This window comes from Motacilla alba, chromosome 15 (genome assembly GCF_015832195.1).
Source record: "Motacilla alba alba isolate MOTALB_02 chromosome 15, Motacilla_alba_V1.0_pri, whole genome shotgun sequence".
NCBI classification, from domain to species: Eukaryota; Metazoa; Chordata; class Aves; order Passeriformes; family Motacillidae; genus Motacilla; species Motacilla alba.
The window spans coordinates 7,499,097-7,526,209 of record NC_052030.1 but is presented as its reverse complement, the minus strand read 5'-3'; the positions used below and the strand labels follow the sequence as shown (position 1 = coordinate 7,526,209).

At 44.3% G+C, this 27,113-nt stretch overlaps 1 protein-coding gene across 17 annotated transcripts in view; it reads left to right on the top strand.

Annotated features, from left to right (window-relative positions):
- The window catches only part of FBRSL1 (fibrosin like 1), a 507,461-nt gene that overhangs the window by 132,392 nt on the left and 347,956 nt on the right, over positions 1-27,113 (top strand). For all 17 annotated transcript variants that reach the window (XM_038152187.1, XM_038152201.1, XM_038152195.1 and 14 more), the window contains exon 2: positions 4,779-4,979. In XM_038152187.1, the coding sequence (XP_038008115.1) occupies positions 4,779-4,979 (201 nt within the window). The remainder of the gene's footprint in view (positions 1-4,778; positions 4,980-27,113) is intronic.

The following is a 27,113-nucleotide window of genomic DNA, read 5'->3' as shown; positions in this document are numbered from 1 at the left end:
CTGAACTATTAACCAACTGACTACCCTACTGCTAATTGCATGATAAAGCTGGTACAAGGATAGATGGTCCTCAGGTCCTCAGGGGCTTTTCCATTGCAATTTTTTGAGAGAAGCTGGAGGCAGAAGCATGGGCAAGCAGGGTCAGTTTCAGAGGCAGCCGTGTGTTTTATTTCCTTTGTGTGGATCCTTCTCCTCTTTGATGTTCAGTTGGATATTTCACATTGCCCAACTTAAGGAATAAGTGCTGCAGTGAAGAGCTGTGGAGAGAGAAGCTGGAGGCTGTCTTCCTTCTGGGAAATCAGCCCATATAATCTTGTGCAGTTGGCAGAGGCAGTCAGGCAGGAATGGAGTGTAACCAGTCCTTGGCTGAGCCTCGAAGTGTCCGATGGGCCCTGGGGACAGGGGATTGTAATGGACTTGATTTTGCACCAGGGCTGCGTTTTGAACTGATGCTCGAGGGCTAAGGATAGTTATTTCATTATCTGTAGGTGATATTTTTACCCGCTGCATCCCAGCAGCAGACTCGAGGGTTTTCATCTGGCTGTGTGGGTTTTGGATGTTTTCTTCAGGTTCTCTAAGTGTTCCCTGTGTATGAAAGGTATTTACAACCACAGTCTTCCCCTGCACCTTTCTGAGATCTCAGAGCTGTGTACATTGAGAGGATTAAGGCTGAGATTGAGCTGGGCTGAGCAAACAGGCAGAGATAACTCCAGCCAGGGGATGGCTGTGGGATGTGAGCTTGTGCCAGGCTCCTCCAGGGCTGATCATTATTTCCTGATCAAGCAGAAGACGTGGAGTCCATTGTGCAGAAGTGTCTTGCTGTGGCATTTTAGGGGTAAGAACAGTCTCGTTCCAGAGCTGAGGGCTGTGCACCCGCATTATTCCCAGCTTTAGTTGTAAACTGGGCAGTGTGTACCTTGAGTGTCTTTGGAGACTGCAGCTGTGTCCTGGTGACAGAAGAAAAATGGCTTTTCAGGAAGGAGTGTTCCAAGTGATTAAGGGTTCCTGCCAAATCTGCTGCAAGCAGAGGTGCAATTGCATAACTTGCTCGGGCTGATAGTCATGGAAAAAGAATCACAAAGGTTTTTATAGCGGACTCCCAAAATCTGTTGCAGGGCCAGCTTGGGTTGCCAGCCTTTGCCAGGGTCTTTGTGAGTGGATCTTCACAGCTGCTGGTGTGTGAAGTGTTCCAGGGAGTGCTGGAGGAGGCACCACAACCCCATCTTCAGATGAAGTGTTCTTTGGTGTCTGTACATCCCCATAAACAAATAGGGAGATAGAATCTGTATGTTTCATGGAGGAACTGCCAGGAAAGAGGCTCTGAAGAAGGGCCTAATTCTTCCTTATCTGTAACCATGCAGCCAATTAGAACCATCTGCACTCCGTCTGCAGCCCAGACAGACAAGGGGCTGCAGATGGAGAGGCTGTAGCCTGCCCTGGAAGGTGTCAGAGAAATTCTGAAGTGAGGACAGGTAGGAGACAGTCCTGGAAACAATGAGTAGTAAGGAACAAAACAGTTTTCCATATTCTGGAGCAAGATTGAGCAGTCTTGTTTCTGGAACCGAGAAGAGAGGATGGGCCTGGACCTGCCAGTCTTCCCTGGAGAAGGGGATTTACTGCACCTGTGACAGCCAAGGTGGTCAGGTCTGCAGACTCCTGGGCTGGGCAGAAACCACAAGGCTGATATGAAAACCTGTTGACTTTGGGGTCTGACTTCACATACTGTCACTGTGTGAATCTCCAGGATTTACCTGATGTGCAGAGGGTGAAAGTATCTGCTGCTCTGGGCTTGCCTTGGGGGAAGGCTCCAGTGGGGCAGTTTGTCAGGAGGCCAGTCTCACCTGCAGGCTGGGATTTCTGGATTGAAGTTAGTCAAGGTGCATCAATAAACATCCACTCTTGTGATGTACTGTAGATTCTGGATGTGCTTAAATTTTCCAGCAATTGCCTGTGCACAAGCACAGATGCACATCCAAAAATAGTAAGCTCTTGTGCTAAGTGAGGTCCCCAACTTGGAGGTCATAAACTTTAGTAAAAGAGCAATCACTGGAAGGCTCTTTTAGTGGAGGAAATAGAAAGGAAACAAAGGAGGCAAAAACAGAAACCCCATTAGTCCCCTCCTGCTCTGTGCCTGAGGCTGCAGAGGTCTGCATTTAGCAGCCCAGAGAACAGCCTGCTGTCACCCTCTGTCTGCAAGGACATGCTGAGTTTGGTGTCCTGCCTTCCCAGGAAAAGGTCCTGTGGGCTGTGTCCTCTGCTGGAGCAGGGAGAAAAGGGGCTCTGGAGTGGGTTTTCTTGTCACACGAACGTGGCTTTGTCCCTGTGGCCCCAGGTCTCCCTCCTCTGTCCCCCCCACTGGAGGCAGGAGCAGCCTTGGGACTCAATTCACGGCTGTTTGGAAAGTGCTTGAGATTCTTGGATGGCACTACAAGTGAATGAATTATTTCCTTGGCTTTGATCCAGCTGTAGCTGTATTTCATGAATTAATTTTGCTAGTAGCTCAGCGATGAGACAAGCCTTAAATCTCCAGACAAAATAGGGATGAAAAGCTGCATTTCGAAGTAGGAAATTTTGTAGGATTCAGTAAGGAGAAAAACAGAGATTTGCAGTTCTGTGGTGAAAGGAATCATCTGAAAACCTGCAGTGAATGTGCTGTGGGTACCAAGGGAAGACTTTCCCTAAAGCATTAACAGAGGCCCAAACACCATGTGAAGCCAGATAGAGTTTAGACCAAAATGGTAATTTATTGGCTTTGAAGGCATCCTTAGAAGTGAATATTGCCCCTCAAGCAGGGAGTGCATGATTTGCTGGTGCTCTCAGGTGGTGACATTTCCCTGCCCCAGCCTCCTTTCTCCCCCATCAGGGGTCCATGTCACCTCATGTAGCATCTTCCTTGCACCTGCTGTCACATCACAAGCTGCATCTGGCTTTGTGAAGAAGTGTATATTTGTGGTGATTCCTATTTCTAATGTTTTGCTGAATATCAGTTAGCAGATATCATTTCCACATGGCAAGTTTTTTGATTAGTTACTGAGGATTAGCAATATTATTAGCAATTTTTATCTCAGTAGCTTCCCAGCACAATATGACCTTCTTCAGTTGGCATCTTGAACTGTTGCTTTAAAGTGTTGTCTTTAAACTAAAAACCAAAGTGAGAAGTTAACACTGATTTATATTCCTTTATCATTCATAGATAATGCCAGATAGGTATTTTCCTTGCTCTTTCCCTAGTAATGGACTTGGCAAGCTGAGCTGTGTTCTGTGCCTCCAAGACAGTGCTAGTTATTTTAATTTTGGTGGAAGAGTTGTATCTTTGGGGCTTTTCAACTTGATGTATCTGTGTGTGCCCTAAGAGGAGCCTCCAGCCCCCCAGGACTCCTGTGCAAGGCGTACAGAGGGTGGGTGCTGGCTGATCCTCTGGGAGCCTGGGCTGGGATTGAAACAGCTGTATTTTATTGCCTTGGTTCTAATTTCAATGTGTCTGTGACCCTAAAGTGCCTATGCATCATCTCACTTCCCAGGGAAGGGTAACTTTAAACAAGTGAGTGATTTGGAGTGGAATCAGCATGTTGCACACTGAGGCAGTCAATTCACTAATTAAAGGAGAGGGGGAGGAAGTAATCTGGAGCAATCAGCAGGGCATTTCACTCCAGTTCCTAATTTTCTTTTTTTGTTGGGCTTCAGTTTTTGAGAGACTAGAGAGCTAATGATTTTCATGAGCTCTTTTGCAGTACTGAAGGTGTGTGCATTGATGTGAGCAGTTGTATTGTGATCTCCATTCATGTAAGATACAAATACCTGTCATGTAACTGCTTGAGTCAAAAGCGAGGCATTTAGAAAAATATCTGTGGCTGAGTTTTGGCATAATAAGCAGCGCTTTTTGGGCATTTCCTAATCTATTTACCTCACATGAAAAAATAATTGGAATAGATATCCTGCAAAATATTCCCATAAGAATTCAGTTTTTATCCTTGAGCAGTTAATAAAAGACATAAGGGAAGATGTATCTAGCAGTAGTGACCCAATGTCATAGTGATCTGTCATATTATTTCTTCAACTCCTTTTCCACGTGGTGTGCACAGGGAGAGAGTTTGGTACACTGTCACTGGCAGTTCAGCTTCCAGTCCTCAGAGATGCCAGGGATAGCAGAGTAATTCCCTTCTCTGATCTCACTTCCAATGTTAATCATTATGACATGACATACCTGCTTTTAAACTGTGCTTGGATTGTGTGTTGCAGCCTGGTTCAGGGCAGACACTTAACACTTAGAAGTGTTCAACCTCTGTTGTGTGTTTGGATCCCATTGATCTCTCTGGCTCTGGGAATTTGTGGTAGGGCTTTAGAAGTGCCTTTCTCCATATGAATGCTGCTGTGAATCAGAGACTGTCAGCCCCAAGGGGGGGTCTGATACTTCTCAGATCAGAAACAAAACAAAACCCACCCCTGTTTCAGTTGAACAGTTTAAGGCTTCCCTTCAGGTTGCTGATTTGCTCATGTGCTGTTGATGTATGGTTTCTGAGTTAATCTGAAGCGAGCTCATAACCCAGTTTCAGCATCACTGAAATTAATCAAACACATAGCCTGGAGAATATTCATCCTAATCTAATCTAAAATTACTGCTTGTGTTGTGCATTCCTAATTATTCATCTTAAGTAATCTCTGGAAGATACATACTGTCTTGTTTGTGTTTTTATTCAATATTTATACAGCTTAATGCTTAAAGGTAGCTGCAAAGAACATAAAGAACTTAACATTCTCTCTCTTAATCTCCCTTACAGAAGGACATGTCGCTAAAGCCTCAGGAGCGGAAGGAGAAATGGGAGAGGCATCCAGGCAAGAAACCTAGAGAATCTGAAAACTGTGTGTCTGCTGAGCCAAGCGAGAATGGCCACAACAATGATGCTGGGAGCTCTGAGAGAGAGGCAGAAAGAGGCAAGGAGCGGATGAAGAAGAAACTCCCCTTGAAGCTGTCCAAACAGGTAGGGAAATACTTCTCACCTGAAGAGGCTCTCCTGTCCTTGGGCACTGTGAAGTGTTGTCCTTGCTGGTAGGTGAGGTTGTCCATGTAATTGGCTTCTCTGGTTACCTGAGCTGGTGAAAACATTGAAAACAATGCCTCGTAGAAGGCTTGTGGCCAAGTGCACAAATCCAGTGTTGAGGGCAGGTTCCATAAGCTGATGTGGAAGCCAGGTGTACTGGGTCATGTAGGCAGGAAGGAGCAGATCTCCCTGGTGCCTGCAGCTTTGGGACAGTGCAGTGGTTCATATGGTAGATTTGTGGCCCTGATGGTCTTGAGCACAAGTGGGAATCATCCATCAGATCCTAGCCTCCTTTGGAGGATTTGTGCTGGGCAGTGTGCACCTGGAAGCTGCAAGCTTCTGTGTCCATCTCATGACTGGAGTTTGACTTATCCCAAAACAGAGTGTTGAGGAGGAGAGACTATTCAAGCATTTTAGAAGTGGAAAGTCGTTTTGCAGGAAGCTGTGCTCTGGGCAGTCTTTCCTGTGTACCCTTCTAAAATGAGCTAGAGCATTAATGAATGAAGAGTTGTGATGCTGGAGGGAATTATTCCAGAGACTCCATCTGAGCCACAGTGCGTACAGAGGGGCAGGTGACAAAGAAAAGGCACTGAGGCTGGCAGGCTCTTTATCACTTAACTGCTGCTCAGCAGGGAGATTTGTCAGTGACTTAGTGTGCATTGATGGGTTGGCAATCCCCATGGCACAGCAGCATCTCTCCGTGGACGCTTTCCCAGTTGTCCTTAACAGGGTGCCAAGTGGCAGCCAGTGGGAACACCAGTGTACTTGACCTTCCGGCATTTGTTCCGAGCTAGGAAAGACACTAGGATGAAAAAGTGGTTTTTATTCTCCATTTCTCCAGCAGAAAAAGAGCTGTTTAACTCAAGCCACCTTCTGTTCTGTGAAACTAATCCTGTGTGTGTGCCAGACAGCCAAAGATTGAATTGTCCAGTTACTGGAAATGTTTTTTTCGGACTTGCAATACTTTAACAGTTGAAAATATGGTGAAGGTTATGTCATGAAACCCTCCCCTATAACTTCTCCACCGCATACTCTTTGGTGTTTCAGCATATTGATTTACAAGGGCTCATCACATTTTAAGTTAGAAATTCTCATGGTCTGGTGAAATTTGTTTCTTCAGTTCTATTACACTGCAGGAAATCCAGTGCATGGCAGGGATCTGCATAGTTGTGGATGTGTGAGACATTGGGGAGGTTCCCCCTTCCTGCAGGAGGAAAAGGTTGTTAACAGTGACATCTTCTACATGAAATTTAAAACTCTTGTTTCACATGGTTGTGTCCACTAGGGATTTCATGGCACTTCCTAGAAGGCTCTGGGGTAAGAGATTTCGTTGCACTGGCAGACTCTGATTTCTCTCATACTCTGCTGCTTTAGTTTACCAAATATTTAGTTTATTGGTAATTCAGCTTTGAAAAATGAGGATGTTTTTACTTATTTCTTCTGAATAGTATTTGGCTGCCATCAGTGGTTAAATAGGGGATTTGCTGCCACATTCATAAAAACTTGAATTCAACTTCCATTGTTTAATTTTTTTTTAAACCTGTAAGGATAAGTAACAAACTCTAAAAAGAGCTTGCACAAAGAGTATAAAAGAAAACCTGTGATGAGTGACTCATTAATACATGGCGCCTCTTTAAATAAGTCACACTTAGAATTCCTCTCTTGTTGGAAAGGGAAGTTTTCTGAATACCTGCTATTATCCTAGAGGATACAGTTGTGAAAACCAGACAAGTTAGGAGGTCTGTAAACTTGATGAAAGTAGCAGCAAAATCCAAGCTACATAAACTAGGCTATTCTTAGTTCAAACTCATTATGCAAATGATACAGACAAATTCAATAATTTTTCTTTCTGTAATCACAAAGTTCACACCTAGAATTCTGACATTTCCTGCCCAGCTGTCTGGACAAATTTGCTGTAATATTAAGTTTCCTGGAATTTGGGGGGTGAATTTTGCATCTCAGGGTTATTAAACATAGGTTTATACCTAATTTGGATAGCTTACTGTAATTAATGCTAATTGTATTGAGATGTTGCTTAGAAATTACTGTTCAATTTGAAGCTTTCCTTCTACTCTCATCCCTTCTCTTCACAATGCTACTGAATTGCCATATTTTCTACGCAGCCTCCTCTAATAAATCAAATTGGGCATTATAATTATGGCATTCTGCTAATCCTTGTAGAGAGGTGCAAAGTGGTAAGCTGATTTCAGTGCCAGGTTGTCTGCTTTATTTAGAAAATTAGATTTATACTTCACTCCCTTTGACAAAGCATCCAGATTGCTGTTGCTCCTGAATATTTGGTTGCTCTGTACCCCAGGCTATGGGGAGAGGGCTGCAGGAACCAATCTGTCCTTTCCAGCCTATTACTCCCAACTGGGTATAAAAATCATTCAAACACATTTATCTCTCGCTGTAACTAAGCAGAGGGAGAAAAAGGCATTTCAAATGGTCCTTTTGTCCTAGATTTGTCAGAGTTTGGGGCTGCTGTCAACACATGTACACAGCCAAAGGTGCTGACTTGAAACTGCCGTTCTACGGTGGGGATCAACAAAAGCTCTTGCAATCACCAGGATCTGGTTTGTCAAGGAGTGAGAAGGTGTTCTGAGCTGTGGTGTATTTTGGTGTAGCCAGAGTGGCCTGCAGTAAATCCAGCCCCTCTGAAAGGCTGTAGCTCCAAGACAGGAGCATTCCCTGCAAGTTGAGTTCATTGCCTTTTCAAAAGGCCATGGCCAAAGCTAACCCAGTGGTTGGGGGAAAGGGACAGTGCTGGTGGGGGAGAGCAGCCTATCACCCCCTTTAAGGGATTTAAAGGGTTGGATGTATAATTTGATTAGATTAAGTAAGAGGTACATATAAGATGAAAACCTCTTTGTGCTCCCTTATGTGTCCTATGTTGTTCTTCTAGTTTTTGGAGAGTCACTCTTTGAACTTTGAGTCAGTCTTTGATTATGTTGAGCTGAGCTGTTCTTATTTTCTGGTTTCATTTTTAGAGTTGCTTATTCCTCTGAATATCTGAGCACTGTGGACGTAGAACAGTTGGAATTTTGGGGTTTTTTTCCTCTTTTTTCTGGGCTTTAGGACACGTTGCCCTTTCTGTATGACGACCACCTTCTGAAAAGAGCTGGGACTAATAGGAAAGAGTTGCTGTTATTTCCAGTCAGTTTAACCTCAAGCTCTCTGTTTAGTCAGCTTGGGAGCATCATGGTGTGTTGAATATATTTAGCTGTTAAATGCGGCTGTAATAACACAGTGTTCTGCAGATAGTCATTTGTCACGAAGATTAGTGTCTTACACCTCCTCCTTCCTTTTCTCACCCACTGTTTAAATCACCCGAGATGAGGCAGAGTCTCAGAGAAGCTGAGGAGAGCAGGGTGGTGCAGCACATATTTAGTGCTCATAAATAGCCTGCTGGGTTTGGAGCCTGGGAGGAGAGGGCAGGGGAGTTAACATGGTCGTGTTGCTCCGGAGGCGTGACATCTCTGAGACTTCAGCAGAGCTTCCTGGAGGGAGGGAAGGCACAGCTAATTCCCCAGCCTCATTCACTGCCCAGCCTTCCCCAAACTGCTGAGTGCTAGTGGTGATTAATGTATCGTGTTGCCGTGGCTCTTGCTGGACTGGAACTGCTAAATTGCATTAACAAGTTTGATTACCTATTCATGTGGTTTCTCTGTGATGCTCATCATCTCGTTATCCAACATTCATTAATGGATATAACACCCTCCCTGCCCCCCAGGAGGGCTGTGCTCTGGGTTACTGCTGATCTGAGCTAAAGGTGATACACTAAGTCAGTTTTTCCATCCAGGATGCACGTTGTTTCTTCTGATGTCTAGGTGAAAATTGATAGCTCCTTTTCAAACCATTTACGTACCCTTGGTCCCATTTGTGCCTGGTGCTGGTACTGAAAGGCTGTGGGGCCTTTCCCAAGACAGGTCTGGAAACTCGTCTGGATAGTGAAATACTGTGGAAAATTTCCTTTGGCATCATATTGCTTGTGCTGACAGTTGGGCAATAGGACCGTGTAGCTGCTTGAGTTTTACTTGTATTTTTCAGATAATGGTAAATAGTATTTATCATGCTTGGATTTGAAGCCACTGTGGGCTGGAGGCAGTGTGTGCTTAGTGGTGCACGGTTCAGAGGCTGAAATGTCCCTTTCTTAGCTGAGGTTCAGCAGCCATATAGGAGAGTGAGTCTGAAAAATAACCTTTGGAGTCTTTGTCTTTAGCCAGAGGACATGGGTATGCCTGTTCTTCCATGGCTTAATAATGTAGCATTTGGAAGCATTTGAGTTGTGTCTAAGAGGGTCTGGATATGACAGTAACTTATTCTGTTACCTTCAGTATCTCAGCTACTAAAACCCAGTGAATTCTAGGCAGTCAGCTTACAGGGGAAAAAATATAAGAAAAAGAAGAAAGGTTGCCTTTAATGTGGGTTTTGGGGATTGGTTTGGTTTGGTGTGTGCTGCTTTGGTGTTTGACTTTCACTGCTTTTGAACACAGAAATTATACAAACTAGTTTCTTTTTGTTTCTAATTATGTTACCCTTTTTTTTTTTGTTAGCAGATATTGTTATTTAAACGTTCTTTGAAACTAAACAACAAAGCAAGAGGAAAAAAGTCCATTTTCTTTTAATCAGCAAAATGTTGCTTAAAAACAGGATCCATTTCTACCTTTGTGAGTACAAGACTGTACAATTTGGACATGAAAGCTCTTTTTTTAAGCAGGGAAAGCTTAAAAAAGAAGTGTTGGCTGTGAGATCAGGGCTGATACAGCAGTGCCATTACCTGTGTGCAGCCTCTGTGCCAGGCTTGGCCAGGCTGCCTGGACAGGAGAGCCAGGGCTGGGCTGCCCCCAGAGCTCTGCTCCATCAGAGTGGCCGTGGCAGGAGCGGAGCTCACCGGGCTTGGTGAGCCGTGGTGCTGGGCTCCGGCAAAACCCTCCCAAACACCAACTCCCTCCTGAGCTTCTGAGCAGCCAGTCACCAGTGGTGTCCCTCTGTGCTTGGACCAGTTCTATTTAATATTTTTATAGATGACATGGAGGAGGGCATCAAGTCCTTCATTAGTAACTTTGCAGACGACACTAAGCTAGGAGCGTATGTTGATCAATTGGAAGGAAGGAGGGCTCTGCAGAGAGACTGAGATTGGTTGGATGGATGGGCAGAGTCCAACAACATGAAGTTTAATAAGTCTAAGTGCCGAGTTCTACATTTTGGCCACAAAAATCCCCTACAGCGTTACAAACTGGGGACTGGTGGTGAACACTGTCCAGTGTGGCTGGACAGTGTTCAGGCAGAAAGGGACCTGGGGGTGCTGGTCGACAGCCGGTTGAATATGAGCTAGCAATGTGCCCTGGTGGCCAAGAAGGCCAGTGGCATCCTGGCCTGCATTAGGAATTGTGTGGCCAGCAGGAGCAGGGAGGTCATTCTTCCCCTGTACTCGGCGCTGGTGAGGCTGCATCTTGAGTGCTGTGTCCAGTTCTGGCCCCTCAATTTAGGAAGGATGTTGAGATGCTTGAGTGTGTCCAGAGGCAGGCAACAAGGCTGGTGAGGGGCTTGGAACACAAGCCCTGTGAGGAACGTTTGAAGGAGCTGGGGCTGTTTAACCTTGAGAAGAGAAGGCTTAGAGGTGACCTTATTGCTCTCTACAGCTTCCTGAAGGGAGGCTGTAGACAGGTGGGGGTAGGTCTCTTCCACTGGGCAGCACTGACAGAACACAAGGACACAGTCTCAAGCTACGTCAGGGAAGGTAATGATTGGATATAAGGAAAAAATATTTCACCAAAAGAATAATAAAATACTGGAATTGTCTTCCCAGAGAGGTGGTAGAATCACCATCTCTGGATGTGTTTAAAAAAAGCACTTGGCACTTGGTGCTATAGTCTAGTTGAGCTGTTAGGACATAGGTTGGACTTGATGATCTTAGAGGTCTCTTCCAACCTCGTGATTCTGTGATTCTGGCTGGATCCAGAGGTCCTGGGAGGGTGCAGGGCAGGGTCCCGGCCCCGGGGATTCGGGAGGAGCCCTCATTGGGGCTGAGCAGGCTGCAGGCAGCCGCAGCTGGCCCTGCCCTGCGCTCTCACGCTGATCTGCAGCTGCAGAGGCTCCGCAGCTGCCCGGGAAACCGCTGGGGAGCAGCGGTGCAGAGCACCGAAATGGGCAGCACAGCATCCAGGCATTAGGTTTGCTAATCCAAGGCCTGAAATCAGCCTCATTTCAATCAATAGCAATCTGTTTGCACTGTCAGGAACTAATTTAAAAATCTGCTTTAAGTCCTGGTTAGGCACTTGGTATTCTGTTTTTTGGATCAAAGTAGAGGGAAGCAGTGGGCATAGCACAGCAGTGGCAGGAGGAGGAAAAATCCTTTGTAAATAAAAAGTGGATGTTTATTTCCCAAATGAAACCCTGCTATTACAAAGAAGTGCTGTTGTTTTTGCTAAATTTATCCAAGAATTCATCAAGATTCTTGAAGTGGCTGCAGAGCCTGCTCTGCAGCAGAGGGAGAACTTGGCAGTGTTAGTTTGTTTAAAATGCTGTACCAACACTAGACCATTAAAGTCTGCATTATAGCTGTGGCACAGGTAACTTCATCATGGGATTGCAGCCACCTTTGGGCTGCAATGGTTTCCATAACAGAATTCTGTAACACGCTGCTTCAGGAGTGGTGCAAAACAGTGCCATAAACCCTCTGGGAACTGTGACAGGAGGCGGCTTAAGCCAGAAAAAATGTATTTCAAAACCCTCTGCAGTTCTGGTAGGGAAACAGAAATTGAAGAGATGATGCTCATTGGAATTGTGGGGTGTCCAGTTATTTTTAGACTAATGCTGAAGAATGAAACAGACGCGTATGCTGGATTTTACTACACTGCAAATATTATTTTCTGAACAGTGATGTGAAGCATGTTTTGGCTGCTGGAAGTGTGATATATGAGAGAATGTGGCTTTGTCTTTTTCACTGAATAGTGAAACTCTTGCTTGTCTGGACCAGTGGGTTCCCCTTTTGTAGCTGGCCCTCCTTAGCCAGTATGGCTGCTCCATGTGCCCCACTTGTCTCTGCTTCCATAGAGCTCTCCTGATTCTTTCAGAGAGGCTCAGCTGCCTGTGCTGGGTTGGGCAGGGCTGGCTCACCTGGCCAGCATTTTACTGCCATGGGCTTTTCTTGAGTGGGGATTTGTTCCTGGGTGTCAGAGCAGGCAGGGCTCGGGGGCTGTGGGGATGGGGATGCAGTGCTGCACGAGTGCCTTGCCACGTCCACTCTGCTCCCTGCTGTGTGCCCAAGGATCAGAGTGCTGCTCTTACACACCAACCATGCTGTGCTCGCAGCTACACCCCAAGGCTTTGCCTGCAGCACTGGCTTCTGCTTTCTGTGTCCCTGCTTTTCCCCTGCTCCAGAATCCCCGTCTGTCCCCACTCACCTCTCCCACTTGCCAGCATCTGGGCAGCAGCAGGGTGCTCAGGCCTGCAGATGGCTGCTGGCACTTTTAGGACGTGTTGGAGTAGATTTGGAGAGCACAGTGATGAAAGCACTGGATGCTACCAGTGCTGCCTGTGCCGGGCTGTCTGCAGTGGCTCCAGGGGCCTCCATCTGGGCTCCATGGGAGAAGAGGCAGGAGCTGCAGTCCCAGTGAGCGTGGCTGAGCAGAGCTCTGGAGCTGCAGGTACACACTTTTGGGATTTCCTACCAGGGACAATCCAGGGGAAGCTGCTCCCCTCGGGCAGGACTCGTCCCCAGCAAACAGGGGCTTGCAAACCTGATGTTCCTGCTGGTTCAATGCTGAGACAGGTCAGAAAATTCAAGTGGTGGGAAGATAGTTAAGCCACGCTGGTGCAGTGTTAGGAAGTGATGTGTGTGTGTGGAGAATCAAACCAGTTATGAGCTCCATGTTTTAAAACTCTTGCTGGTCACCTTTAACTTCTCTGCCTGCATTGAGATGACTGATAAGGACTTTAGGTCACGTTTGCTTAAATATAGCCTCAGAGAGGAGCAGAATAAAGGGAAACAAGGCGATCCTCTCTTCTCATGACAGTCTGTAAGTAGCTGTGAATGAATCTCATTACAGCAGCTTCTTTTGAAAGGGAGAAATAAAAAGGAAATTTCATTGCTAACAACTTATGTGGCATTAGATGCTATAAAAAAGGTTGGTGGTGGTCATTGGTTACATTGTTATAAAAGAAGAGCTAAATGGTCTGTAATTTAGAGAAGGGGATTTAATTACATGAAGTAATTTACAGGAAGCTATAACCACTTGTGTCTTTTTCTCTGTTGAATATGATTGGTTGACACCATGCACTAAAGTCCTCTTTCTTTTCCTTCTCCCTTCCTCTCACTTTGTTTTATTTGTGGTTTTTTTGGGGGGAAAGGTACCAATATAAAGCGCTTCTGTTGGATCTTGTGATTTTAGCAAGTTGAAAAATGGAGTAGTGTGGGCTGTTTGAATAGATTCAGAGCCCTGGCTGGAGGTTTTTATTGTACATCTCTTCATAGCTGTGAGCCAGGACATGTTCCAGGTGTCCTGTGAGATGTGTAGAGACATTATTCCCGGGTTCAGTGTGGATGCTGCAAGAGGAGCTAGGGCCCTGAAGGAGCCACAGTCTTTTTGGATGTTGTTTTTCTGATTTGGACAAGAAGCATCTAAAAGGTTACTTCATGTTGATTTAAGCACTAGCTGCCCAATATTTTAGCTAACTTTGCAGAAGAGGCTGGGATCTGTTACCTAATTGTAGCCTCTGTTCCTCTGCTTGCACCACATGTCTGCAGTGATATTTGGGATGATCACAGGTATTTTTATTGGTGTGAAATAAGCACAGTTGATGCAGACAGCCAATATTCTTCTCCTAGCACACTTACCAGTGTGATGACTAAACCATCTGCACCACACCAGTGTAAATCTGAGCTCCTTTCAAACAAACAAAATGACATCCCAATGTCACACGCGGTTGAGGCAGGAGAAATACCTTTTTCATGAGGTACTGTTACTTTCCTCATGGAAAACCTGTCCTTGCTGACTGCTGGCCGTGGATCTCAGCTTCTGCAGGAGGCTGCTGGGATACCCAGTGTGCCAGGATTGCTTTGGCAGCTGCCAGTCGTTGCCTGAAGTCATTCGGTGGCACTGGTCCAGCTGACTTGGCTTTCCTTGTGGAAGCCTCCCAGAGCTGAGCTGTGTTCCACCTCTCAGTCCTCCTCCCTCCCAAGCTGCAGCCTGGGGCAGTGTTACCCACATCCCCCAGCTTCTTTCTGGGAGGATTCTTAAGGCAGATAATTGTCATACTTCTGCCTGATGGATGGTTTACATGAGCTGTTGAGAACATGCACAGCTTGAGTGAGCACATCTTCGGTTCCAAGGCATCTCTTAGGTAAAATAAGCACTTGCATTTTTCCTTCAAGCAAGGTTATTAGTAGCTATTCAGGTGAATGCCATTGCACAGTTGTTTTGGCAGAATCAATCTGTTTTCCCTAATGTTTTGTCTTAAAGAAACATCAAAATTAAGTAAAGCCAGCAGGGGTTTGTGATAGATTTAAAGCTCTTCCAAAGGTACTGGTCAGTAGAGTCCTAAGATGTAGTTGGGTAAGTATCTTTTAACTCAGGAGGTGAAATATGTTGTGTCTGTATGTAGGTTTTTCCAGCTATTAGCACTCTAAGTTGATTCTAAATTTTTTTTGAAGTTGAGCCTTGAAATTAATTTATTTTAAAAAATCCTAGCAAGGTTTCATGTATTAATTTTAGGAATTATACTTGTCAATTCTTGCTATCGCTATATGCAAAAGTTGATGTTTTTTTCTTTCTGGTAGCTCTCTTTCAATTTTGCTTTTTTCTGCAGTTGGAATTGTTGAGATTACAAAGCAAAGTATTCCTTGGGAAGCTGCTGGATTCTGAATGTTGGTGTCTAAGTTAATTGTGTAAATGAGTGCAGGTTTTTAAATTTAAACCCAAATATTTTATCTTCACCTTTTCTTCCCCATTCCACTTTCTTCTGGTTGAAGGGTTTCAGTTCAGCTCTAGGGAAAGGAGCACAGGCTCGATTCTTCCTTCATCTGCAGATCCATTGCCAGTTGAAGTTGGAGGTAGCAATGGATTTCACTTTGCTCTCTGACATTTCCTCTTACAGCTCTGGTTGACTCATTGAACTGAATAGTAAAAACAAGGAAAAAGCTCTTTCCAGGGGAAATCTTATCCACTGGAATAATACTGCTAAAAGAATCCAGGGAGGAGGTAATGGATCAAGCAGGGGGTGTTGTCCAGGGCAGCCTGAATAGCAGTGCCATGATGAACAGCCCTGGCTGCTGTAACATTGCAGCCTCCTGGAAAGTGGTACTAGATCTCATGAAGTTGTTTTTCTGTTGGTTCTCAAAGCTTTCAAGTGGTCATAGGGCAATATTCTATAATTTGACATGACATTTATTGGCTCTATAAGATACTTCTTATACTTCTTATAAGAAGTATCTCTTTGGAGTTAGAGCTTCAGTCCTTTTAGGATGGAAGCTGGAGGTAGCTCAGCTGGACATTGTGGAGTACATCTGCAGCTTTAACATGAAAAAAGGGAATGTTCCGGTTTCCAGTTACTTTTTAGCTCCTGTGGAGCAATTTCAGTGTTTAAAGGTGTAAATGGGGATGACAAAAAGAGTCATATTGTGAGTGTTGCCTGAACTGAGGGCTTTGAACTTGTTCCACATTTGTACATGTGCTCCTTTTCTTCCTGGTTCAGACTGCAAAAAGCAACAATATAAAAATAAAGCAGTTATTCTTTCCTTACTGCATAGGAAATAACCATAACGGCTCAACAAAGTAGAGGTCCTCAAAACCCAAACCCCATTCTGCAGAGCTAGATTTGGTGTTTTCCCACCACGTGTCCATGCCCTCTGTCAGAGGGGCTGGCAGTGTCACCTGGAATGTCCCTGGGCCGTGGATGGCTGGAAGCCACTGGAGATTGCTTCCCCATTTTCGTCTCTCACTTTCCTTGCCACTGCCTGATTTTGTTCATAAAGCAGCTTGTAATTGAGTGTTTGACAAAGAAGTGTTTACAAGCAGTGTTTCTTGTGCATAACTGCCTAGCTGAGGGGAATAACAAATTTGGTCTGAATTTCAGCCCTCCTTTGTCACTGTCGTCGTATCATCGTCAGTGGCAGTGCTGTCTCTGCTTAAAGAGAAAGATGGATTAAAATTGTTTCAGGGCATGGCACCCAAATGGGAATGTGTGGTCTTGGAAGAAGCTGCCAACTATTCTTTGTGGCCCCTGCTCATCCTTTGTCAACGTCCTGATTTTGAGTGCACCAAGGTGCTAATTAATTACCTGGTGTGGTGACTCTGGGGTTTTTACACCCCTGGAGTCTGCTACTTTAGGGGGACTTCTGGCCATATGAAATGTGAAAGTTGGAGTTCTGCCAGATTTTAAACCTTCTCTAGCCATTGTGGTGGGTGCCATGCCGTCCTAATCTGTGTGGGGATATGGGTGGAGTTCAGCCTTCATGGGTTGAACTGACAGTGCAGATGGGACTGGTGTAATCAAAATAAAAGCCACGTTTAGCTATCACACAGGAAGAAAGGGGCTCTAGGATTAAGCTTTTTAGTTCAGGCAGCATGTGGGTGTTTCAATTGTCCATGCTAAAACCCTTCTGCAAATTATGCCAGCCGGGCAGAGTGTGAAGGGAATAGAAGCAATGAAGTTATGCATGAGTAAGGAACAGCTCAGGCTTTATTTAGACCCATTATGGGCCATTAGCAAAGGGGTTTTTTTCTTTTGAGGGGGGTGTCTTTTAAAGGGGCTGTTTGCAGAAATTCACATGTTTGTTCAGGAGTGATGGGAGCAAGCAGAGACAATCCCTAGAATCACCCACAAATCACCAGAGGCACATGGAATCCGGGCTCACTCCAGCTTGGGGGGCTGAATGGGATGGTTCCCCTTAATGCTGGTACCAGTCTATGACTCAAACCATCACACAGTGAAAAGAAATAAATCACAACATATGAAACAGAAGTCAGGCATGAGTAAGAGTGGTACTCAGCATTGTGGCCAACAAGATTTACTCCTTTCCTGCTGCTTGATGCGAGCCTGAAGTGATTTCTGTAGCACGTTTGCCAGTGTCAAATCTGCTTTTCTGGGTAGAGTTATTGCTTATTGGTCGATACTGGTGTGTTGAGCAAAACCAGACCAGCAGTCACAGCTTTACTGACAAAACTAGGAGAGGGTTATTGTGATGACTGCGCTGCTCAGAGCATCTGTGAATTATTACTGTTGCTTGTCAGAGTTATTTGACTGTAGCAATGTACTGAGCTGTTAAATTCCTGTAAGAAGATGACCACACCACTCTCACATCCAGAAGAGTGACTTCTATTTGTCCTCATGCAAAGTACTGCAGGTGTTTTGCTAAGACATCTTCCAAATCCCCATAGCCTTGTTCTGAATCATCCTGCTGTGTTGAGTAGCTTGGTAAATAAACAGTGTGGTTTTATGTGCCTGTACAAATGCTGGTCTCTTACAGCTGGGTATTTCCTCCCTGTTTACCTGACTTGTCAAGAGCAGAGGGAGAATAAAAATGTCTCTGTGACAGGTTTTTTTTTCTTCTTATAGCGAAGCAAAGGAATAAAGGGATTATATTTTTTTCCCCCAGACAGTCTACCCACAGCAGCAGCACCAGGGACCTCTAGTAAATTGATCAAGGAACATATTTGACCTTAGGGCTGCTTGTTAGAGAACATTGTTATAGGCACGTTGTAATAGCAGATGTAATAAAGTCTGCATTGTCCCAGAGAAAAAAACAAAACAGCAGTATGTTTTGTGGTGGGTTTTTTTGTTGGTGTTGGTGGGGTTTAGTGTGTGTGTTATTTAGTAGGAGCTGCATTGTTGTCTGATAACCTTGGGTCACCTCCAATAGGCATAAGCCTAAGGCAGAGCCAAAAGCAGATATTTCGGTAGTTAGTTGAGGCTTCACTGACCCAAGACACAGGGAAAGAATATTTTTCAGGAATTGGCTATCTTTATAGGCTTTGTGTTCATCCAACTACCATGTAGCTTTGTAAAGATGATTTCAAAAACCCATTTTTATTCCTGCAGCTTTTGAGTCCTAGTTGCCTGAATTGCATATTTTTCTTAGCTTTTCTCCACTTATACAATTACCACCACTCTGGATCTCAGCATTTACTGACCTGCCTGTGTACTTTAAGAGCAGTAATTTCTTTACAGTCCCATGATAGCTGGTCATCACAAATGATTATTTTTCTCTGAGAGTGTTCCAGTGGCTTGAGACTTGGTGCTTGTGAAGTCTGAACACATCTATGTGTTCTTCCTATGAATTAAAAAATACAGAAGAGGATAAACTATGTTGGGAGTTTGGGGAGGGTGGGGAGGCCCTGGCTCAGACTGCGCAGAGGAGCTGGGCTGCCCCATCCCTGGAAGTGTCCAGGTCCTGGGTGGGTGGGGCTGCAATTGCCCCCATAAGGATTCAGTTAATTGAGAGCCTAAATCCCAGTGACTAGTTAATGCAATGTGCCCCATGGTAATTTCAGCATTTACACAAATCCCTAATATCAAGTTTACTCTGATTTCTAACTTCATGTTCTGACACCTTTCACTAGAATAAATGTCTTACTTCTAGTTTGATAGGTCCAGGCGCATAAAATGTACAAGCTGTTTTAAGATGTTTCTTGTGCTCCATTGATGAGACTCAAAATAGGATTTCTGATCATTTCAGAGGCTTCCTTCTGTGGCATCATGTGCTCATTTTCCTAATGGTTAATATTTTTTTTTATTTTGGCAGACTATCTGTAACTTACAGAGGCAATAACAGGAATTTCTACTGCTGCAGCTGTGTTCATTTGCAGGATGTAGAAAAGGAGAGGATTTTTGCAGCCCTCAGCAGCACGTGGCCCACATTGATCAGGTGTATCCTGCTGTTCAGAGAGCTGTGGAGATGAGCTGTCACAGCCTCAGGTGGATCTGCTAAACCTGCTAAAAACCTGAAGGGCTTTTTCACTTGCTTCCTGCAGCAAAGGCTGTTAATACAACTACACTAATGGGAGCCCTTAGTTAATTCCTAGTTAGGTATTGACACACTTGTTGACTTGGAGCTTGTTCTGACAGAATTAGGATTTAATCAGCAGAAGTCAATCTTTTCTTTCTACCTGTCCAAAAAACGAGCTGTTTCCAGTGCTGAACTATATATGTTACAATAAAAATTAAGCAAGTGCTACATTCTTTTTCACTATCAGATAGTGTCTTTCACCTAACAGTCTCTCTGTAAGGAATTAACTTGTATGTGATATTTTTATTTCTGTATTGAATACGAATCTTGATCTCTAGCATGATGGTACTTGGTATCCGAGTTGGGTTTTTTTAGGTTTCCAGACTCTGCAGACACATAACTTTAAAACCTCTTCTCAAAAAATAACTCTGTCTGGGAGACAAGGAGATGCCATATTCTTGCCAGCAGTGCTAGTTGGTAAAGTTGTTGAGTTTAAAGGATTTCTGCTACCAAGTTGTGCTACTAGATTATTGGGCAAGAGGATTAATTGCTTAGCCACCCTTTGTGTGGTGGCTGCTTATCTGTAATGGGGACAAAATAATTTTTACTTCATTTTTAAATGGTTGCCATACACAGAAGAAAAGTATCAGGGGACATGATGATTATTGTATTACCGTACAGAAAAATACAACACTATATTTTCAACCTAAAGAAGGAAGAGAGGAGGTCACTGCTGTAGGAGTCGGGGTCTTGCAGGATGTAAGGGGTCAGCCTTAAGTTGTGGAACCTCATCATCCACAGACTTGTCTGGATTTGGAAGCAGCACTGGCACATCAGCTCAGAGCTGACTCAGAGCACGGCAAGCTGGTTCAGATGGAGGACAGGAGAGAAGCGACTCCATCCAAGTCAGTATTTCTGCATCATGCCAGATGAATGTGCCAGGTCAGGTGCCCAGGATGGATGCCAGCATCAGGTTTCAAGGACTTGCTTAGAGGTGCTGAGCACCATTCAGTGATTTAATCCAGCAAGAACCTTGCAGAAAGCTCTGGCAATTGCTGAGGATGATCTAATGCTGGTATTAATCATCATCTCATGATTGAGAACTAGGTGTGAGTACTGAGGGTGTTTCCACAGTACAAACCCAGGCAAGGATCTTGATAGCAAACTCGCTGAGCCAGTTTTTAAGCCTAACAATTTTATTTTTTTAATTATATACCCTCTAAAAGTCTTCTAGGGTGAAGTGCTAGTTAGAAGTATTGAATGTGTAATTTTGTGGTTTTCTGTCCTTGGTAGCTTTAGGAAGGAATAGTTCCAGTCAAGGAAGCTTGAAAGAGGGTTCAGGTATCTACTGCTCTGAAATAGCCCCACTTGATTATGAGCTTAGAGTATGAAATGTACATAGAGCTGATTGCAGTGAGCTAGACAGGCTTGCCAAGAAAAAAAAAAAAATCTACATTTCAGTGTTAATTCATTTATTTTATTCTTCCCAGAAATGGCATTTGTTTATGTGATGCCCTTAGCTCAGAGACCCAGGCCACCACCTCTCAGGTCTTCTGGTCCTCCTGCAGTGAGTGCAGGAGCCCTCACTGACCTCAGGTGGGAAGGGGCAAAAGGAGTTGTCAAGGTCTAACTGGGTGTGAGGGTGGCAGATCTGTGCTTCAGGGGGTTTGGCATCCAAAAGATTTTTCCTACCAGAAGATGGGAGGGAAATAGCAGCTGCTGGTGGGTTGTGTTGGCATCTCCGGTGTTGGTGGCTTACATTCTGTTTGCTGAAACTAACTGGAAAATATTCCAAATTCTTAAAATTCTGCCTGCCCAGCAAAATCCATGGGGAGTGTGGCATTCCTAGGCATGGGAATGATTGCCTCATTTAGCAGCAAGTAATGACTATTCATGGCATAGGCTTCAGCAGAGATGAGGAGCAGGAATGAAGGCCCATGAGGATCCCAGCTTGTTAACCTGGGCTGCCTTGAGCTCTGCTACCTCAGGTGTGCTACCTGGAAGGAAATCTGGGGTGCATTCATCCATGTCACAGCCCAACCTTGGCTTTGCTTTGTACGTGTTCCTGTGGAGCTGCTCATGTGGAAGTGGGACAGTTGGGCTTTGTGTGACTGAATGCATGTGCATGTCTGTCAGGTTTACTCTTGCAGCTTAACCATAATTCATTACATAAAGCCTGTTTGTCACACATGACTTTAAATATCCACGGGCCAGTCTCTGTACTAGCTCCAGTGTCAGCTGTAAATACAGTGAGGAGAGGAGTGCAGTTTACCTCAGATGCAAGCACAGAGGATGAATGTGGCCTGTGATGGGAATCCTGCTCCTGACCCAGTGCTGTACCTGCCTTCGTTGAAGCACCAGAGGTTCAAGTGACTTGTCAAAGGCTGCAAAGCAAGGCAGCAGATCCACTGACATTTGATATCAGGAGCCTTCTGCTTCCCAGTCTGCTGCTGATTTACACTTTGATCCTTCAGTACACATAACTGCTGCTTGAATTAAGCCATGACACATCTTCACTTCAGTGTGAAATGATTTCAAGTTAGACCTTGCACAAGGAATGTTGTTCCTTCCGCAAACACCGCGTAGGTTCAGCCCGTTCCCACCTGGTCCTTATGCCAGTTGAGCAGCACCAGCTAATAAATTACAGTTATTGAGGTCTCAATCCATCATGTCTGAGGCATGGTGTTGCCTGTTCCACTGCATTGACCGGGGCCGTTTGCTGGCTGCTAATGTACTGCGGTTTTACTCTGTCTTGTCCCGTAATGATGGCATCCCTTGTACCAATTTGAATCCTATTAGATTGCAATTAATTTCTCTCTGCTGCAAACTGAGGCTGAGTCAAGTGCTGTTCAGTGCAGAGCTTACAACACGGCTATATCACAAGGGTGAAGTGCTAAGAACCCAGCCTGAATAATTTTTTAATCTGTGCTTCATGTTCCCCAACTTCCCTAATGGCACTAATTAGCAAAGCAAATTCCTTGCTTTGGGAGCAGGAGTGTGAGCAAGTGAGGAGCAGAAGGATATAACTGGTTTGAGAATGAGAATCAGAAAGGGGGGCAATTGCAGGAAGCTGTTCTTGTGGGGGAGGGATCTCTGCCTGCAGGTACAAGAGGTTTTTATTTCACTGCAGTGGGACATTCTGCTACAAGACTCGTTGAACTGGCTTTGTTTCACAGTGAGTCATTTAATGCATGGAAAGTCCTGCTACAGGATCCATGAGGAGCCTATTCAGGCGTTGCTTTGATGTTCTGGGTAGGAGAGTGCCTGGGCAAGGTTAGTGCTGTGCTAGCATCGATGTTTCTCTAGCAGAGCAGGTGCAGGTGTAGCCTCATGGGCACAGTCAATACACAGGTGCATTGAAACTCCTGCCTGCGAGGGAAATCCTCAGGGCCCCAGGAAATCTCTATGTGGTCTTCCTCAGCTCTGTTTCTGTAAACATCCTGAGAATGCCAACACACAGTGCAGTCACCTGGAGAATAGCTAAAGTAGCTCCATGGAGGAAAATTGGAAAAAAAAAACCTATCCTGGGACAAGAACCCCCATTTGTCCTTCTTGGTTGTCAATGCAGTGCTGGAGCTGTGCTTTCAGTGCTAAATAAATATGTAAATGTCAGCATGCGGTCATAAAACAGTTTTGTTTTGTAATTCAAGCTCAGTTTTTGGAGAAGGAGCTTGATTGCACCATCACAATGAGATTTCTACTGGGTAGATTGATCCTTAGAAGCAAACTAGATTAATTCTAGGAGGAGACGGATTTAGAATTCATCCTTCTCTGTGGTTTCTATAAACTGAGCAATACTTCCGGGCTCTTTGTTGCTCTAGCAATTTTCTCTCTGTTGGATGATGACCCTTTCAATAAGTGGTCATCCACATTGAATTTTTCTGACTCAGAGCTTAAAAAACAGGGCTTTTTATTGCCTATAGAATTCCCATACTGTAGCTTGACCTCGCTGTCGGCTTTCTTTGGAGACTATGCAGAGATTTCAGCTAATGCCAAAAGAAGCCGTTCACCTTTTAAGCTTTCTTTTCCCTGGCTCATAATCTACATCTGAGTGAAATATAAAGTATTGCTTATCTCCCATCTGCAAAGCTTCAGTAAGCTCTGGGCTACAAGGGTGCTGCCTGACACTGCCCTGCAGCACCGGGGCTGCCACGGCCCTGGCACAGGTGGCTTTTGGGGCAGGCAGTTACTCAGACAAAATGGGCATATTGCTTTAATTTTTCTTTACTTATAGAACCACTCACACGGGAAAAGAGCTCTAGGATCAAGTATTGCCTGTGAGCTTTGTAAACTTACTGTCATTGATTAACTTATGATTGCTGTCACGTATGACACCGAGAGCCTGCTTGGCTCCCTTCAGGAAAGGGACTGGATTTCTACTCAGTGTAAATCCAAACAAGAAAAGGAAATGTTGTTGCATATTAATACTTGCAATTTGTATTTGAAATCTCACGTTGTATTTGTTTCACATTTTTTGTTGGCCTTTCACTGAGAGTTTACAGCTCTCTGGTGATATCAGCACAGAAAAGATATTTGGGGTGGGATAGGAAGGAGAAGGAATGAAGGAGAGGGTGCAAAGAAATTAAGAAAGCTTCTGCTAAAGTACAATTCTAGTATTGTTTGTCAAGCTGAAATGGTTTTATCTTTAATTTTGAGGCAGGCACTCTGAATTTCATATGCTGCTTTCCTCCTTAATTAAGTAATTTTGTTCTACTGCATATTTATACCGTGTCTTACTACTGTAAGTAAGTGGCTACAATATTACCTCTAAGCAAGGCTTCTTGAAATGATTAAAAGTTGATGTTTATGTGTGCCTGTAGTTTTGGGGCCTTTCCACTGGAAAGAAATACTTCACTCTGATTTATACTATATGAAAATCCCCTTAATCATAGCAGGAAGAAAGGTGGTTTCTCGAGTGAGGTGCAGAAGGTGTATGGGTCATCTCTAGATCCACATATGACCTTCAGCAGGTTATTTAAGGTACTTTGTTCCCAACTGTTCTATATCTGAAGCCAGGCATAACACCTTCCTATTGCACACAGGAGTTGCAGGTTGACATTTTGTGACCATTACATATTCCAATATTGCTGAGACTGGGATAGGCTATAAAAAGAACCACTCTAACCTTCCATGTGCTAGGAGTAGGAATTTGACTTTCAGACTCCCTTCAGAACACCCCTAATATAAAGCTCTCAAATCTGCACGTCAGATTACAGAATAACGTAAGTGGTGGATGTTGGTGGATGAGGGGTGCAGATGGCAGTCTCTGGACTCTGTCAAAGTGCTGTAAGATCAAAGTTGGAGAAATGGAGGTTTTGAGAGTACCTTGTTAGGTTTGTGTGGGGATTTCATGCTGGGCTTTCGCTTTGAATTACTCTGTGCTGCTTAGCAGAGGAGAGGTGGTGACTTTCCAACTGCACCCGTGGGCAGAATGCAGCCTGTGAGATATGTAGGCTTTTTTGTCTGCACCTGGAAGGTATCTCTGGGTGATGGATACCTGATTTACCCTAAAATACAAAAATGTAGGAGGGGGTAGGTCCATCAGCCTGGCACGTGCTGATTTGTGCTCTCTCTGGTGAGCAGGACTCCTTGGGAAGGGAAGAGAAGGGAAGTGCAGCATGGCACAGATCAGCATTGAGGTGGAGCTCAGGGAAGCAGAGCAGGGCAAGTCTCCATCCTGATTCCCAGCTTGGAATGCCAGATTTCCCCACATGGCTTCCCATCTGCCCCCTCCTCCTGAGAGCTGCTTTGCCTTGCGGGCTGCCCCAGTGACTCCAGTGAGTGCTGGAGGCTGACTGCGAGCTGGTTGCAGTCAGAGCAGATATTTTCACAGTTTACACTGCCCGAGGGTCTGACCTGTGTTCCCCTCTCTGCAGCTCTCCCTCCTCTCGCAGTGCCAGGGATGTGCAATCCGGAACCTCTCCCAACGTGCACTTGGCGGATCTGTTTGTGTCTGGATCTCTCCAGCTGGAAGGGCAGTGGGGGTTGTGTGCATTGATTGCTGACCCTTTGAAATGTTGGCTCTTCCAATTGCTGGAGTTTTTTATAAATATTAAAGTCTCTGCATAAATGATCTTGTACTACTTCTACAAAGCATAAAAGAGGAGAGGTTAAATTGAAAATGAGGTATATTGGACTTCAGAGCACAAAGATAAATACGTATTTAAGTTGAAGTTTAAATGAATAGTTCCTCTGGATATGTACTAGTGGGTTCAGAGGGTAATTTTTTTTCTTAACCTTAATATGTTCCACTCTAGCCGTGCAGATGTAATTAGTGCGAGCAGCACTAGCAGGGCTGAGGCACTGTCACTGTGCAGGCAAACTGGGCAAGGCAGAAGGAAACCAGAGTCAATATTCTGGACTTTTCCCCCATTTGTCATTAAGTTTCATTCATCTCAGTCCTGGCAACTTGCTGATGTTTCCCATCAGTGGCCTGGCCAGGGAGAATATTCCCTATGCTGCATAAACCCAGGATATCACTGGAAAGGGTGGGCACTCCAAATATACTGCAAGCTAGTAACTCTTAGATTATTTATCTTTGTTTCGGTTTCTTTCTTTTTTTTCCTTTGACTTTTCTTGAGCTACTGGTTCTTAGGATAAGTGGTGCATGAAGACAGTAAGTGATTGCCAATCCTGTGTTGTTTTCAGTGGATTTTAGCTGGTGCACCTTCATGGATGTGACCATCTCCATTTGTTCCTCTGCCACTTGACATGTCCTATTTGGCTTCTTACAGAAGTACCAGATTTTTCATAGATCCATCTGTGTTCTTTTCAGGGACCCTATTTGGAAAACACATTTTCCAGGCAGTAAGTTTTCCAAGAATATTGCTGGGTACTTTTACAGTAACACAGACAAAGCCCTTGTGAATATCCTCAAAGTGCAGAGGTATTTTCAGATCAGAGATGGATTTAGAAAGTTTAAAAGACCATTTTATCATGTAAAAATTAGTTGATTGTGATTTCTGCATTATTCTAATATCAATCACAACTGTTGGCAAGTCATCACAATTTTGCAGCTCTAACAAAAATGGAAGTTAGGCCCAAGGCTTTGAGAATTCCTGTGTTTTTGTTTTGTAAGCAGTCATAAACTGTCTTGAGAAGATAAATCAATGAAAGATTTGAGTTTTGATCTAGAGATGAGGAAGTCCTGTGTGCTGGTTGTTCAGAGTTATCAAACCTAGTGTTCAGAATCCTAATATTGTCCCCAAAATAGATGATACTTCAGCATAAAATATTTAAATCTGTATACTTGCCATTTAGGTACATAACTTTCAAATCCTGCAGTTATGAGGGCTGCTTAAAAGGCTTTAGGAAAGGAACGAAATTTAGATTTTCTGATCCCAAGACTCCAGGATGTTGAATGTGAGAAAAATCTACTAAATATCAGAAGACTGCCAACTCTCTTGAGTTAATGACTGTGTTCTCCTGTCACAATGGTTGTGCTTCATTTTGCATTATAATGTTGTCTAACAGCAAGTGGCACTTCTGATTCTTTTGTAATTTCCAAGCAAAATGCTGTTTGCAAAATAAACATGCTGAGCATTTCCTAAACCTAATGTCATCAGCAGAAGTGAACTGCATAGCTGGGTCAGTTCTTTGGTGGAACAGAGATGGCTGGCTTCTCTTAATAGTTCTGCACAGATGTGAGCCCCAAATTGTTTTCTTCCTTCCTTCAGCTTGAGCAGACTGCAGCTGTGCTATGTCAATTTATTGCTGCGCAGTGGAGAATGAAGCAAAACCTTCCTACTTTGCTGCTTTTCAACAGAGTTGACAGTAAGACAAAGCAGAATTGCTGTGCTGCTGTTCTTGGAGCACTGCTCTGGTGAAATGGCCCGAGGATGGCTGCCACACCACAGGGTTTGAGCACCAGCTCAGGACAGATCTGGTAAAGGGAACTGAGCCATTTCTCCTTTGTATCAGCCCTCCTTAGGGAAGGGAGAGAGGGGAAAAACAAAAGGTTTTGCTTAAGTCCTATTGCTGTGGATTGTTCTATTATTTAATTAAAATAATAATCTATACAATGTAGCAAGAATATATTGTGTATTCTGAAATACAATAAATGAGGGAGGTGGCAGGGTGGGCAGTGATGTAGAGACTTGGTATTTCTTCTCTGCATCTTTTAA